Here is a 16497-nt window from a genome sequence, read left to right on the forward strand (position 1 = left end):
ATTGTGCCACCAATAGGCTGGCACAGCAACTCTGAGCTGCACTGACTCCACCTGACGGAGTTTTTTAAAATCCAGTGCACGCTGCAGTTTAAAAAGGACAATAAAACCAGGTTATCTCCTCAAGGAACCCCCCACATGTAGCATTTAAAGCTCCATGCCCAGAGCATTTACCACATCAGGAAACCTAACAGCCTTGGCTGGCCCAGCCCTCACATGCAATTAGCAAATATTTGACAATTATTTTGTTATGTTTGACATTTTTGACTGACTTCCAATTTCCATGACTGTGTTTAACAGCCCCTGGAATCCTTGGTAACCATCTAACAGCCTCAAACATCTTCATATCCCCCCCAGCATCAGTGTCTCTCCAAATTTATTCCTCCTTTCCTTTCCAGAAATTCTCCTGCTCAGAACACTGAAGCACCTGAAGAAACTGAAGGCACAAAATAAAACATCTGAATATGCTCCAAAGTCTCAGGGAAACTGTACCAATCTAGAGGGGATTTGAAATATTTTCAGATTCAGTAGCTGGTCAGTAAATCTACATCAGCAGCTACTGAAATACTTTGCTGCTTTTAGAAGCCTCTGTTGCAAGAAACTAAGCTACATTTTTAACATTTGCAATTATTTCCTTTATCATCTCAAAAAATACATTTTTGTCAAAATAAAATGTATCTTTCTGAAAAATACACAGCTATTCTAATATAGTAAGGGTTTGGTTTTACTTATTGTTTCAACAATAATTTGTCTGTTCCAGGGAAAAATTAGAAATGAGATATAAGTAACTCTATCAAACATGAGTTATGTTCTAAAAATAATGTTTAAAAAACGTAACAAAAAAAAAAAAAACCTCACAAGATATTTTGAAAAAGTGACATTAAATGAATGCAATTATAAAACACCCCAAAATTTTTTTCTAAAACCAACGCTGAATGCACTTAAACCCCACCAAAACACAGTTTGGTACCCAGTGTTCAGGCCTGTGACCTGACACAAAGTGCCCGTGACACATTTGGGTGTTGATTTCCCAGGTCCCACAGGATGGGGCTCACACAGCTCAACCCCCTGAGGCACCCCCAGAAATCCTCACCCTGAGGGCAGAGCTGCAGCAGAGACCCTGCCACGGGATAGGGTTAGGGTCAGGGTTAGGGTTAGTGTTAGGATTTAGGGTTAGGGTTTAGTGTAAGGTTAGGGGTTAGGGTTAGGGTTTAATGTTAGGGTTTTGTGTTAGGATTTAGGGTTAGGGTCAGGGTTATGGTTAGGGGTTGGGTTTAGGGTTAGGGTTTTGTGTTAGGATTTAGGGTTATGGTTAAGGTTAGGTTTAGGGTTAGGATTAGCCTTAGGGTTTAGGGTTTCGGGTCTCAGGTTAGGGTTTAGGGTTTCAGGTTAGTTATAGGTTTAGGGCAGGGTGCTGGAGGGATGCAGTGGGCACCCTGTTGTCCCTTTCCCATCCCCCCAAAGCACAGCTCTGCCTTCACTCCAGGTCCCAGCTGGAGCTGTGCTGCTGACCTGGTGTCCCCAGAGCCTCCCCTGCTCCAGGGGTACCATCCCACAGAACCCTTTTGGATCTATTCCCTGGATCAGAGACCAAACACCTCCCCTTGCTTTTCCCACTGCTCTCTGGGTAGCAGCATCATGGACACTGCATCTCTGTGCAGAGGAGCTGCAGCCCATGTTGCTCTGACCCCAAAATCCCACAGCTGAGGGACATTTTGGGGCTTTACTCTGCACTTCTGGGTAGAGCTGAGAAGGGTCTGACCTGCTCAGCCTCATGGTTCTTCTTTGCCAGAGCAAAGTTGTTACCCACACATCCCTGTTGGGTAGTGCTGGGGATGCCTCAGAACTTCAGTGCCCAAATCTGGGCTGTTGTGGGGTGAGGGGATCCCTGAGCCCCCAGAGCTGTTCAGTTCCCTTGCAGAGCAGTGGGGCTGCTGTGAGCAGGGTTACAAAGGCTTTACTAACTAGCTACTCCTCGAGATGTTGTAGAAGGCTGAGGGGCAGCTGATAACAGATCACAGACAACCTGGCAGCTGAGGTCTGACCCTGAGGACATCCTTGAACACAGGGATGAGGACATCATGTCTGAACATATAAAGCCAATAACACAAAACATCTTTACTGAGAGCTATCCCAAGACTTCAGCTGTTTCACATCCACATCTTGGCATGAAAGAACCCAAGATCTAGCAACTACAATTTAGCTGAAGACAAGGTGGTTTTTATCTCAGTCTTGTAAAACTCTCTCTACACCTCCTTACTATGGCTTCACCAGCTAAATGGCAATAAACTGTTTTTGCTTTAAACACGTGCTTTAAATCCAAAGTAATTTCAGCATTACCAGCCAGCACCAAGGAATCTCATTCTTACACTCATGGTCAAACCAAACATGATGGGATTGCTTTCAGAGCACTGAGCATCCAAACCGTTTTGTTTTTGTTTTTTTTTTTCTTTTTGAGGTGTTTTTTCAGGAGGTGGCACAGGCCCATTTAAACTACAGTGACTCACAGGTAGCATGGGAGAGTATTTTTTCAGGGATCAGCATTAGTCAGAGACTTCCTGAGAGGCTGTGGGGTTGGCACAGAACCCTCCTGAGCTTCCTGTGATCTGAAGCCAAGGGACAAAGCCACCAGCAGCTTTCCAGAGGGGAAGCTCCATCATGGTGTCTGGAGTGACACCATCCAGGAACATCCTAATGGCTTCAGCACAGTGTTAAATCATTTTAGGGTAGCAAATATCTCTGAGATGTCAGAGGAGACTGAGACTGCTGGCAGCTCCAAGCAGAGAAATGGAGCTGGAGAACATTGGAGAATATTTCAATGCCTTGAAATATTAATGGGTGCCATGAACAGGGTTGTTTCAGGTTCTCCTTGCTCAGTACCTGTTCCAGCCAGGTACAAGCCATGCACAACCAGCCCATCCCATAACCTCAGTGACCAACAACCATGACAAAGAAAGGAGCTGGAAACAATCCCCCCCCAAGCCTGATGAGCAAACCCCAGGGCTCTGGTGCAGGAGTCAGGGGCTGCTGCTGGCAGGCAGAGAGGGGCTGGCCCTGGCCACCCATGGGGCTTGTCCTGGGTCCCCACCACACACAGTTCCCATCAGTGGGTGCTGAGCTTAAAGCAGCACCCTTAAAGCTTTAAGGTATAAAGTGGAAGAAGCAAGTTCACCCTCTGTGATGTGTCAGGCACCAGGCACTGCATTACAGATCAAAGATAAAGCTCAAATCTTCCTATTCCTCCTTTGCACTCATGTGCTGCATTAAACCTTGTCATGGTCTTACTCACCTGTGCTTGGGCTTTTGATTATGGCCATCAGAAAACATTTCTGATTGCATCCTAAGCTTGGCATCACCTGGAGAGGAGAATTTGCTGCTGCTCTGCAAGGAAGAGAGAAGCTGGAGAGAGCAGGCAGGGAGGAAACGCACCAAAACCCATCTCTTCCTTCAGGGGAACATCCCAGGCAGTGGTTCCTACCACAGGAGCTCAAGGATTGTTAGCACCTCTCTAGACTTTTACACCAAACTCTACTGCAAACAGTTACACCCCAAAACAGAGCATCCCTAGTGCTGAGGAGATTATCTAAAGGTGGGGGGGGCTTGGCAGAGGTGGAGAGCAACCACCATCCAGGGTTTGCCACTACTGCTCCTCCTCAGCTTTCATCTTGTAACTAAACTTTATATTTTATCTGAATATTATTTTCAAACTACTGATCTGAAGACAGAGCCCCACCAGCTTCTTGCAGCCACAGCTGGGGCCATGGAGAAGCCCAAGGGTTTGCAGGAAGAGGTAAGAGGGGTGGGCATCAGCAAAACCAATGAACTGTCCATGCTGAAGGAGACAGACCCCAGAAACCCCAGCACAGTGTTTCTCCAGAGAAAGCAGCCTTTTAAACTTTAAGGAATTAAAAAAAATCTCAGGTGAGGGTACAGTGATGACTGGACCAGTGGCTCACCCCTGGAGGAGCACATCAGGTGTGTGGTACCCCCATCCCCCATGTGCAGGACTGGTGGGCAAGGGAGGCAAATTCAAGGCCAAGGAGAAGATGACAGCAATCAAAACAGAAAATGAAATGTTTACTGCTGGGTCTGGCCCCACATTTCCCACCCCTTAGAAAGGGAAACAGGCCTGGCCCCTGCTGCAAGCAGAAAAACCCAACACAAGCAGCAATTTATCAACAGTCTTTACTCCCTATCTATCCTCTGCTCTCACACAGGAATCAGTCCCATGTCCTGAGCTGGAGACAGGACAGGAGGCACCCCAGAGAAGCACAAAGTTAGCACAAATATATGGATTTTAACCCCAGAGCTTCAGAACTCTGAATTGACAAAGTGTTTGAGTAGGTCTTTGTTTCAGGGCTCTTGAGCTTCAGCAATAAATCTAAATCCACCTGTGGTCTCATCACCCTGGCTGAAGGGTAAGGGAAGGTGGAAAGGAAATAGGGACCAACGGCATCAAAATAAGATTTATTATTTAGAACTGAGATTTGGAAGAGACAGACATGGCAGGTAACACCGAAACAAAACGCCAGGCTCCAGCTGCGAGAACGGATGAAAGGTCCTGAAAGGCTCAGGGGCAAATAGAAATTCCTCTTTCTCTGGTATCAAAAACAAGAGTGAAAAGGTCAGAACATTGAACTGTCTGCAGGGGAAGCAGCCGAGGCCCCGGGGCAGAGCACAGCAGTGGAAGGGTGGAAGAGTTTGAGCCCCAACCCTCCCAGCACAGGCAACACTCTCCCCCTCCTCAGGGACCTTGCTGAAACAAACCCATCTCCCTAAGAAACAGCTGAGTACTCCACTCCTTTATAAAAAGTGATTGCTCATGAGATTATTGCTGCAAACTAGTTCATACACCACCTCAACCCAGAAGACAGCTGAAACCATTGTCAGTGAATGAAGGAAAAGAAATCTCCCACTACATAATTTTAGCTTGCTGAAGGCACTTTAAAGTCTTTTAAAAATTGCTCCAATTACCACCCCCTCTGCAGAAGGATTTTAGTCTTACATTTAAAATTAGAAGTGACTCGAGAACTGTATTTAATTCTGGCAAGAAAATGTGGCCGGGCTATAAGAAAAAGAAAGGTAAAAAGGGAAGTGACAAGTACAAACTCTCTCTCCGGTGAAGGCTCTGGAGGTTTCTTTACTTGATTTAAGCAGATTTAAAATAGGGTATTATCTCTACAAAAGAACCGTGAGAAATTTAAATAGAATTGGAATTTATCCTCCTTGTACTAGAATCTGAATATACGTGCCTGGCTTATCTTTTGGAAAATTACTTAAATTTACAATTGACTGTGTGGAACTAAAAGTATTTGAAGGAGTGCCTTCTCCTCCTCCTTCTTCTCCAGCCGCTGCTCACGGGGAACCTGGCTCACAACAGAAGGGAACAATTTGGAACAAAATCCTTTTCCCCCAAAATAATTCTCCTTTATTCATTTTTTTTTTGCATAACATTTTTTTTTTTTTTTTTGTATTTCCAACTATAAATAAAAAAATGATTAGAAAGAAGTTACAAAATTGCGTTGAATGGACCAGCACAGCACAGAATTTCTCACACATGATACATCACTTCCCATCTTCCTCCTCCTCCTCCTCAGCTGCGGCGGGGCCTCGCACTTGGCACCGGAGCTGAGGGGGCCACGTGTCAGTCGCTGATGATCTCATTTTCAGAATCTAAGAAAAAAAAACAAAACAAAAACCCATATATGGATTTCACATTCAGGAAAACCCCAGCAAAACCCAAAAGGGCCACATGAGACCGTGGACCTGCAGCATGGGGGAGATGCTCCTGCCAGGGCAGGGCAGCTGTGGGGCACCAGGGGAACAGAAACCCAGATCACAGAATCATGGAACGGTTTGGTTTGGAAGGGACCTTAAAGATCATCAAGATCCAACCCTCCTGCATGGTCAGGGACACCTCCCACCAACCCAGGCTGCTCCAAGCCCCATCCAACCTGGCCTGAGACACTGCCAGGGATGGGGCATCAACAACCTCCCTGGGCAACCTGTGTCAGTGTCTTACTGCCCTCATGGTGAAGAATTTTTCATAGTATCTAACCCAAATCTCCCCTCTTTCAGTTTAAATCCATTACCCCTTGTCCTGTCACTACCCTCTCTGGTGAAAAGTCCCTCCCCAGCTTTCCTGGAGCCTCTTCAGGCACTGGAAGGTGCTCTGAGGTCTCCCTGGAGCCTTCTCCAGGCTGAACACCCCCAACTCTCTCAGGCTGTCTTCACACCAGAGCTACTCCAGCCTTTTGATCATCTTTGTGGCCCTTCTCTGGACCCTCTCCAACAGGTCTGTATCCTTCCTGTGCTGGGGGCTCCAGAGCTGGGCACAGCATTCCTGGTGAGGTCTGAGCAGGGCAGACAGAGGGGCAGAGCCCTGCTGCCCTGCTCCTTGTGACACAGCCCACGCTGTCCTCCCCTCGTACCCCAGGCTTGAGAAGCATCAACACAGTGAGGGTGGGAGCAGAGCCTCATGGAGACCACAGCCCCACCACCCCTGGAGGGCCAGAGCTCAGCTTTTTGGAGGTGGGAACAGAGAACACCAGCAAAGACACCCGGGGCCGGCCAGCTCCGTGGGGTCCTGCCACGGGTGGAGGGGGCGGCAGTGCCACCGGAGCTGGGGTGGGGATGGAGGGGCCGTGGGCTTGGGCTGGGCACAGCTCAGGCTCCTCTCCCTTGGCTGATGGAAAGGGAGACCAGCTCAGGATCCCCTCCTGCCTGAGAAGCAGGGATGCCATGCTCCATGCCAGCAGAGCAGGAGGCAAAGGGTGGGATCCAGCAGCCTCCACCATGCTCTGCAGCCCACGGGGGGTGATGGCAGCTGCACTGGAGAGCGTGGAGTGCCCCAGGACAGTGCCAGGACAGCACATGGAGAGAACACAGCACGAGGGGGAACACAGCACGAGGGGGAACACAGTAACACCGGGTACCCCAACACGTCCCCAGCATCCCACAGGATGTGCCCCCCGGGACACGTGGCTGTGCTGGTGACACTGTGCAGTGACATGCACCAAACCCTGCACTCTACAGCAGGGAGCCATGCAGGTTGTTTGAGATGTGCAAGCACAGAGGGGTTTAGACAGCACCCAGTCTGGTAGCTGCTTTCAGAAGAATGCAGAGAGTGTTTTTAAGGAGCAGGGAGGGCAAGGGCCATGGGGGAAAGCAGAGGTGCAAGGAGATGTTGTCTGTGCTGGGCATTGCTCCTGGTGGGTCTCCAAGTGTCAGGCTTTGCTTTCATTAAATGTGATCCCTATTTCTTCCCTCCCATATTTAAGAAAGAGTAAGACTCTGCCTGCTGGTTGGGAGAAATGCTTTTAAAGATGTAAAATCACATCTTAATCACAATTTCTACCCCTGGTTCTGATCAACATCAGTTCTGCAGACTCACTCAAACCCACCACCACACTCAACAGCTGCCCACTGCTGATAACCACCATTTGGAGCACAAGGTCACCCAGGAAAACAAACACCAGAACTAATTGTTCTTCAGGTAATGGCGAAAGCTTTAAGACAGCAGCAGCCTGACCCCTGCTCACCCCACAGCTCAGCCACAAAGCCAGAACCAGAGCTCACCCTCCAGGTGCCCCTCTGCACATAAATCCTCACACACCCTTAGCCCACACCCCAAGATCTGGGATCCCCAACCTCTTGGCTGCTTATTCCAGAGTCCATCTTGAGCTTTCAACCAGAGGCTGAAAGGGCAGTAGCACCAAGGAGATCAGTGAACTCAGTGATACTCACAATCTTCTTGGTGCTGAGAACTCTGTGAAGAAGGCAGTGACTTCTGGGGGTGCCCTATACAGGACAAGGAGTTGGACTTGATGATCCTGATGGGTCCCTTCCAACCCAGCTATGATTCTGTGATTATACTATGATTCTGTGACTGCATGTCTTGTGCCAGCTAACAGTGAGACCAATACCAGAAGAGTCTATCCAGCAGGATTAACAACCTGGATGCTGGGGAAGTTTTCACCTTATTTGCAAGGTAATTAAAAAAACAACACAAGAGCAAATATTTTTTGGAAGTATTTTAGGTCAGACCTAAGGAACACCCATTTGGGAAGGACTGGCAGCTGGTTCTCTTTTAGCTTTCCCATGTTTTTACAATGTGTCAGAGCCCTGAGAATCTCATAAAAGCTATCATAGACAAAAAAAAAAAAAATGCCCACAAAGAGTGGCTGAGGAGGCTTTCCCTGTGTCCATCCTCTCACCTGAAGCTCTTCAAGAGCAATGGTGCTGCTGCTGCACTCAAGAGGCACCTCACAAATGAAAGGCAAAGCATGGGGAGCTGCTTTGCAAGAGAGAAAAAAAAAAGAAATAATCAAAAACTCCTCCTAACTTTTCCTTTTTCCTTGGTAATGTGTGAATACCACAACACACTAAACATACACCATGAATCCACCCAGTGGCACTGCATCAAAAGAAATTAATCCAAGTTTCCCTTCTTGCCAGACTTTGAAAAACCAAGAATTCATCCCAAGAATTTCACTGTTACAAAAGATACTTTATAAAAAATAGTAGCTTGTCTTTCATGTGTAGCTTCTCCACACTGACCAAACAAAATCTAAAGCTCAACGAGGCTTTGTATGTAAGGCTGAAAGCCTGAATTATGCACCCTTTCAACTTTTCATGTGAAAATCATTTCAAGGGAGAAGTTTTATGTTCAAATATAGATCCAAGAGTACATAGCAACAAACCTGGCAGTACACTAAATCTATCACTCTGAAAAAAAAAAAAAAAAGCAGAAAGGGCCACATAATTTACAGAAGTTGCTGCCTCCTGGTGTAAGCCTGGCTCTCAAATGAATCAGCGACAAGTCATCTATTTACTGACACAGCTAACATCAGCACCACCACATATTCAAAGCCCTCTGAGCAACAAATTGTTTCGTATTGCAGAATTTGTAACCTGACAGCTCCTCAAATCCATTTCATTAGGTTGCACTTCTGTAGCTTATCTGCATTAATAAAAGAACCAGCCCAGTGAGGGCTGGAACATCCCCATCCTTGCTGCATCTGCTGGGGTGACCCACCATGAAAGAGCAAACATCACCCCAGGCAAAAGGCACCAAGACATTTAAGCCACAACACAATTCCCATCTCACTGATAGCTCATTTCAGGAGTATAGATACAGAAAAATAATTGTATTTACCAGGTTCCTTCAGAAGAAACACCCCAAAGCTCAGCACAGCAGAGAGCTTGCCCAAACACTCCTGCCAACCACAGCTACCAGCACCACAGATCACAGCTCTCCTCAAGGACTCAATCAATAACCAGGAATGCAATCATGGTTTTGCTGTTTTATAAAGTCAGTCCCATAGCAAAGATGTTCATCCAGCAGTGACAACAAAGAGTGCAGGAACTCCACTTGTGTACTCTGCAGAGACACCTTCCCCCCCTGCAGCAACCACACCTCTGCAGCACTGCGATCCTCTTGCACAAACACCTCCAGAAACTGGGGGCCAAGAATCCAAGGAAATCTCACTATTAGGAGCCATGAACTATTGCATTTGTGACTTTGATCTTCAAGCCAACACTTTCAACAGCATCAACTGGAAACTCATCTGAGGGCTACTTGGGAGCAAAGCAGCAACCTGGGTAGGTTCTCACCACACATCTGCCACCTGCTAATTATTCAGCTAATACCTGACACATCAGCCTTACCCAAACACACCTGAACCCTTTGCTCCATGAAGGGGCACCCAGGGAAAGCAATGCTGAGGTCAAATCAGAAAGGAGACTGATGAGTACAACTCCCCAAGCCAACCCCCAGAGAATGTAGGAGGACAGATGTCCTTCTGCTCAAACATGCACTCAGCTGAACAACACTGACAGGGACCCACCGAGCCACCACGGGGCTTGTTTGGAAAAATTCTGAATGTTCTTAGAATTGAAAATAGTGCACAGGGCCCACATAAACCAATTTTTAAAGGGAAACAAGTAATGACAAAGCCAAGCTAAACTGTTCCAAAGTATTAATTAGGGGTTTCCTTCCACAAATACTGAATGACAAAACCTGCAACTCATTTCACAAATGCTGCCATTTCGCCCTGCACCCAAACAGCAAAAAGACTGTCACATTTGGCCAAGTCAGCCCCTCATCCTGTCTTTCACACCAGCCAATATCAAGTATTTCAGAGGAAAGTAATCAATTTATACAGTAGGGAGACAGGTGTAAAGTAATGGTTAAGTAATATTTCCCCTTTAAAGTTGTGTAATGTAGACCAGAGTTAAATATGCAAAGGAACCACAAGGGACAACTTTACATCATTTAAAAAAAAAAAACAAAACCATGTCAGGGAGGTTGAATCAGGGTTTGCAGAAGAGCCTTAAGCTGTTGGAATGTTTCTCCCCATGTTGCATCCCTGCAGCAGTGGCTCTGCTCCAACACAAGCTGGGGGGGTGGTGGGAAAGCAGGATGCAGTTACACACCCAGCTCCTCCATCTCCATGTATGGCAAGCAGAAAGCCAAATTAAGGGCATATCAGAGTATCATAGAATAATTTGGGTTGGAAGGGCCTCTAAAGGTCATCTAGTTCAACATCCCTGCAGTATCAGGGACACCCTCACCCAGATCAGGGTGCTCAGAGCCTCCTCAAGTACACCTTGAGTATCTCCAGGGATGAGACCTCAACCACCTCCCTGGGCACCCTGTGCCATTGTTCCGCTGCTGTCATGGTAAAAAAATCTTTTTCTAACAACTTAATTTCGGTAAACTTACTTTGGCAGTGTCAAACTACTGGGTGGCTGACTTAAAAAGGCCTTTCAGTATTTGTATGAAGCTTCTAAAACTTCTGAAGGGTTGATAACTGGGGGATCTGTGAACTCCCCCATCAGCCCCTTACATTTCAAGCTGACTGTCAGATCCACCCAGGCTTCACATCTGCCCTTGCAGAGCAGTGCTGGGAAGGTCTGGAGATGGCAGAGCTACAGGATGTGGCTACAGGTCTGCAACCCACAGGGTAAGGCATTCTACCCACCAGGTTTGACCCCTGTTTGCTGCAGAGTTAGGAATAAAACTAATTCAGTTCTGAGATCTGCAAGGGAATGTCTTTTAGGGTAGAGACCCACAACCTCTGATGGTGCAGCACAGACCCCCCAGGTCCCTCTCACTCCCTTGCTCACTTTTTGCTCAGGGACTTGTCCCATTTATTTCATCTCATGTCATTAGTTTAATTGCTACCAAGGCTCCAAGCACCCTCTGACACAATTGCCACGAGGGAGGGTAACGAACCACAGCTTCAAGTTAACAGTCAGAAGAATTGCAGCCAAGACAGCTACAGGAAAGTTAAAATCACAAATACTGAAACGCAAACATCAACCTCCCAGCCTGACCCCAGCAATGCTTCCTACAAGAAGTTTGGAAGCTGTGTTGAAGCCTGGCTCACACCGGCTGCCTGCCCGGGGCGGGCACACACAGCACATGCAGCGCAGCCACGGGCGGGGCAGGGAGAGCTGCAGACACACACATGCACACGGTGCATGCAGCACACGCAGCACCTGCAGCACCCACAGTGCCCGCAGCGCCCGTAGTGCCTGCAGCACACTCAGAACAAACAGCACATGCAGTGCACACAGCACACGCAGTGCCCACAGCACACGCAGTGCCCACAGCACACGCAGTGCACGCAGCACACGCAGCACCTGCAGCACCCACAGAGCACAGAGCACATGCAGCACCTGCAGCACCCACAATGCCCGCAGCACACGCAGTGCCCGCAGCACACGCAGTGCACACGCAGCCCCCACACGCCCGCAGCACCCGCAGCAAAGCCAGGCAGGTTGGACGTGCAGGAATGCAAAAGCAGGAGCAAACCCTTTCCTGCATGCCCCTTCCTAACTTCTCCTACACCAGCAACAGTGACTGCCAAGAGGGTGCTGGCACTGGGGTCGAATTTTATATCAAAAATTTTTGTGCTTTTCAGTGTTGGAGAGACACGGCCCAAGCACCTCTTTCACCACCTACCAAACTCACACCCACTCGGCATCCCCACGGGCACCCACCAGCAGTACTGAAGGCACCAGCTGCCCAAAGGAGCCTGGTTCATGTCCCACTCTGCTCTGTGGCAGTGCCAGAAACACCACAGTGGGCAGGGGATTTCGGGCACCGTGACCTGTGAGGTGGCACTAATGCAAGGTCTGCAGCACCGTGTCACTGTTACAGCAGCCAGGAGGAGGGATGTGCCAGCTACAGGCAGAACCTGAGAAAGAGTGGAGGCACCACATCTGCTCCTTCTACACAAGTCAGGGGATGAGAGTCTGGAAAACAAGCGTAGAGTTACCCAGAACAGCTGGGGATGGACACAATTCTACACTTTCGAAAAATACTGTTTTTTTCACACAATTTTCAAGCACAAAATGTTTATTTTTCTTCTTTTTGATCTGTACAATTTCTCGGGGTTTTTAGTGCCACTGACTTTGTCAGTATACAAGGGATGGGCTATACAACAGGCAACAGCGACATAAACTGTACGGTTCAGTGCAAGCCAAAGGAAAACTGGTGTGAGAACATATTTTCCATGTTTGCTCATGAAGCATACAGGCATGAACCTAAAAAACCCAAATAAATTAAAGATACATGTTACAGAGAACAGAAATCTCTTACTACAGTAAGTATATTTTGCCCAGGCAGAAGACTCTGCATAATTGTCTATAAAATTCAATTCTAACTGAATTGATGGAATAATATATTCAAAGGCTACAAACAAAATAATTTAGACAGAGAGAATGCTCAAAGTACAACAGAACTATTCAATTAACAGCTTGGCAGCACAGGACATCTCTGCCCTTCAGCAGACAGGATAAAATGCCATTGCAGCAGAGACCCAGCACAAGGTGCCCTCAGGGGTGGCCAGAGTTACCATGGGCACATCACAGCTGCTGCTTCTCTGGTGCCTGTAGGCCAAGAGGCACAGGCAGAGGCTCTGTGCACAGCAAAAAAATAGGAAAAAATAAAAATAATTTAAAAAATGCAACTTTCAAACAGGCGAGAGAAGTGTGCGTACCACCCAGACTGCAAACTTTGAGAAAGCAAATAAATAAATAGGTTTTATATATATAAATATATAGGTTTTTAAACAAGAAAAAAAGGTGGTGAGGCTCCAAAACTGAAGTACTGTGTATGAAAAAGAATTGCTTTGCATTTTCATCCCGTGCCAGCACGGCGCTGGAAGAACACCCACCCAAACCCTGCAGACAGAGGCTGTACTTACACAGCTCTTACACCAGCCCAGAGGTGTGTGCTCCAACAATCAGGACTGCAAGTGAGATTGTTTGGGTTTTTTTTTTTTGTTGGTTTTTTTTTCCAACTTATGAAACATGCATGAGTTAATAATTTATCTGAATTATAAAAGAAACGTAATCCCCTTTGCTGGGATCCAGAAGAAAACAATATTTGCCTGCCTGTTAGAGAAATAAGTTGCTGTCTACAACAATTTTACCAAAGAGTGGGGAAGAGAATGAATTGCACTGCCTAAAGCTATTGCCTGTTCTTAGAGACAACTTGGACCACTTTGCAAATGCTCCCGTTTTCAAACGTGCATTTCACTATCCCTTGTACAGACACAAGCAATCTTTGATTGGCATCTCAAACAAACCTCACCACACAATTATTATTTTCTTTAAAAGTTTCAGAAGTGAGAATTCAACCAATGAATGAAAACCAAAGCATTTACAGCGGGACGATAGTGATGAAGAACATCAACTGTAAAATTCCAGTATCTTTGCAAATAAGAACTTCAACTCACAAGCAGACTGTAAAGAAAACACACCTTTCAAATAATTTTACATCTCTTTCCAGCTGGAACTGAAAAGCTGAAATTCAAGGCACTGTACTCCTGCAGGGTTAGTACAATTTTCTAGTCAACAATTCAAGTACATCGACTCTCTAAAGTGTGAAACAGCAGAACACAAGAGGATAAAGTGTCTTCAGCAACGAAAGATAAGCAGCTATTGCCGTGACAAGCAAACTCTCTGCTGAGCCCGTGTCACAGTGATGCTGATGCGGCTGCTGGCCCCGCACGCCTGCCCGGCCCCCGCCTCGCCTCGCCCCGCACCTAGGGCATCTGCCAGCGCTCCCGTGACGACGCTGCCATCGTCGTTACCTACGGCAAGGCAAGCGGCCCAGGTCCCGGGCGGCGGGGGGCTGCAGGGGCACCGGGTACAGCCGCAGGCAGGTTCTGCCCAGGGGCGAGAAGCGGGCGATGCCGGCACCGCCGACGAACCGGGGCTGTGCCGCCGGCCCTGGCCACCGTACGCCGTAGCCGGGTGCAGGGACAACTCCTCCGTAGGGACAGAGGGGCATCACGTACGGTGTCACCGCGCCCGGCAGGACAGCCCCGGGCACCGGCACCGGCACCGGTACCGGCACCGGCAGCGACGGCGACGCTCCAGCAGCTCGAGCAGCCGGCAAGGGGCAAGGCGCTGGAACGACGCACTTTGTCCCCAGTCCCATCCTTACCAAATTAACCTACGGAGAGAAAAATACAAACAGCATCGCTATAGGCTCCTCACTCACTCGCTCGCTCCCCACCTGCCCTGGGCAGCAGGGGCACCTCGACACGCCTGGCCCTGCCGGAACACGGGCTGCACCTCCAGCACCGCTTCGGGATGCGCTTGCTTCCCTTCCTCCCTCTTTTTTTTTTTTTTTTTTTTTTTTTTTTTAATGTCTGTTTTGTCTTTCTTCATTAAAGGAAAAAAAAAATTGGAAATTAATAGTAAAGGCTGCTACAAGGAGGAGGGGAGAAAAGCATCCTGAATACCATCTTACTGTTTACAGAGGCAGGAGGCATTGCTGAACAGGAGAGAACTCAACACCACCCAAAAAGGCAGGAAAAACCTCCAAAGTCCAAAGTAACTCAAGTATTATTTGTGCTTGGTCTTGTGCATGAAAGTAAACTAAGTGCAGAATTAAACCAAATCATTAAAAAAAAAAACTTGCAAAAAATATTATTAGAAAATAAAAATTCAGGGACATGGTTTAGTGGCGGCCTTGGCAGTGCTGGGTTAATGATTGGACTTGAAGGTCTTTTCCAACAAAAACAATTACATGATTCTACATAGAACTGTCACCCCATATCTTGTAAAAAAAACCCAATAAACCCCAAAACTGATGTTGCAAAAAACCCCAAGACAAATCTCGCAAAAAACACCACACAAATATAACAAAAAAAAAAAAAGGAAAAACCTTGTAAAACCCCTAAATCTTGCAAAAAGCGTAAGAAAAACTACACAGCTGTATTATTTAAGTTTGGGAATCTTTCATTAATTTGGTATTCCTCATTAAAGTGATAAAATTGGTATGAAGGTGAAATTTCAGTAGAACAGAACGTATGTATAGGACTGTGCAGAGCACTTAATTCGATGTTTCTGATTTTACCATCTCTTCTCAGTTAAAAAAAAAAAAAAGTCACTTTAGAATCTACTGCTTTTGGCATTAACCTGAGTCCCAAAGCAAATTTTTAAAAGGTACAGAATATTCTATATCCTTCTGCACTCCACTGTCTCCAGCTGGAATCTGAAATGCACCTGGTGAGCATCCAACTAAGAGAAACAGTTCCTGGGTATAGTGAGTTTAACATCATTAATGTACAAAAATCCACCAAAATTAACAGGAGAACCTGAAGAACAATAAACAGAAGAACTAAGGATACATTTTTAAGACAACCCCAAAATGATGGGTCCCACCAAACCAGACAGTGGCGAGGGGATGGCAATGGATGCCTACAAAGATACATAACTGAAGTGTGTAATTTTTTTTCCAGGCTGTAGATTACACAGCAGCACTGACAATGTCAGGTGACATTTAGCAAGTTTATAAATTTGAACTTGAAAAAGCTTATTTTCAGTTCTTTTAAAACAATGAGAAATCAACCTCTACCTGATTTGTGCTTCTTGACTTGTTCATTCTCAGCTGCACTACTCAGCAAAGCAGCAGCTCTATTTGAGGCTGCATCTATGCAGCTGGGAGTAAAATTACATCATGCTCCAACCCAGCCAATGCACATATGTATTAAAACCTGTTTAAGGTCATGACAAATGCTTTCTAATGATTTGGTGTTGTCTCCTCTACCTTTGCTGCATGCTTCAAGGCAGCAAAACACACGTTAGGAGCCAACAAGTCATCTAGCTCTTGTCTCTTCCCCTGGCTAGAAGCTTCTTGGGAAAAGCCATTTTCAAACCATCATTTAACCAGCTATGACAACACCAATGGAGCAGGAAGCAACCCATTACACCAACTGAAGCATCAACACCAATATGCACCAGAATATTCCTCAAAACCCAGCTCTATGAAAGCCAGGAGTCTCCAAGTCACTTTGTTCATAAAATTCAACGGGAAGCAGATGGACATCCACACAGAGATGGATAAGGTGCATACCCATGGTGGGGCCAAAGTCATGGCTCTGAGCAAAAGTGGTTTGTATTTCCACTGGTAATGCTGCCACCCTGAAGGAGGGACACTGAAAGCAGCAGTGATGTGTGGCATGGCTGGGTGCA

The 16497-nt window shown here is 46.8% G+C and overlaps 1 protein-coding gene across 10 annotated transcripts in view; it reads right to left on the minus strand.

The window, feature by feature from the left end:
* Positions 1–4449: 4449 nt before the first annotated feature.
* WNK2 (WNK lysine deficient protein kinase 2) overlaps positions 4450–16497 on the minus strand; it is a 117126-nt gene continuing 105078 nt past the window's right edge. For 6 of the 10 annotated variants that reach the window (XM_071755329.1, XM_071755333.1, XM_071755327.1 and 3 more), the window contains one exon: positions 12347–14470. In XM_071755329.1, coding sequence (XP_071611430.1) covers positions 14102–14470 — 369 coding nt within the window. In that variant the 3' untranslated portion in view covers positions 12347–14101. Of the gene's footprint in view, positions 5671–7743; positions 7798–12346; positions 14471–16497 lie in introns of those variants that run through there. The other 4 variants (XM_071755334.1, XM_071755332.1, XM_071755331.1 and 1 more) reach the window with 3 other exon arrangements.

This window comes from Heliangelus exortis, chromosome 12 (assembly GCF_036169615.1).
Source record: "Heliangelus exortis chromosome 12, bHelExo1.hap1, whole genome shotgun sequence".
Lineage (NCBI taxonomy): Eukaryota > Metazoa > Chordata > Aves > Apodiformes > Trochilidae > Heliangelus > Heliangelus exortis.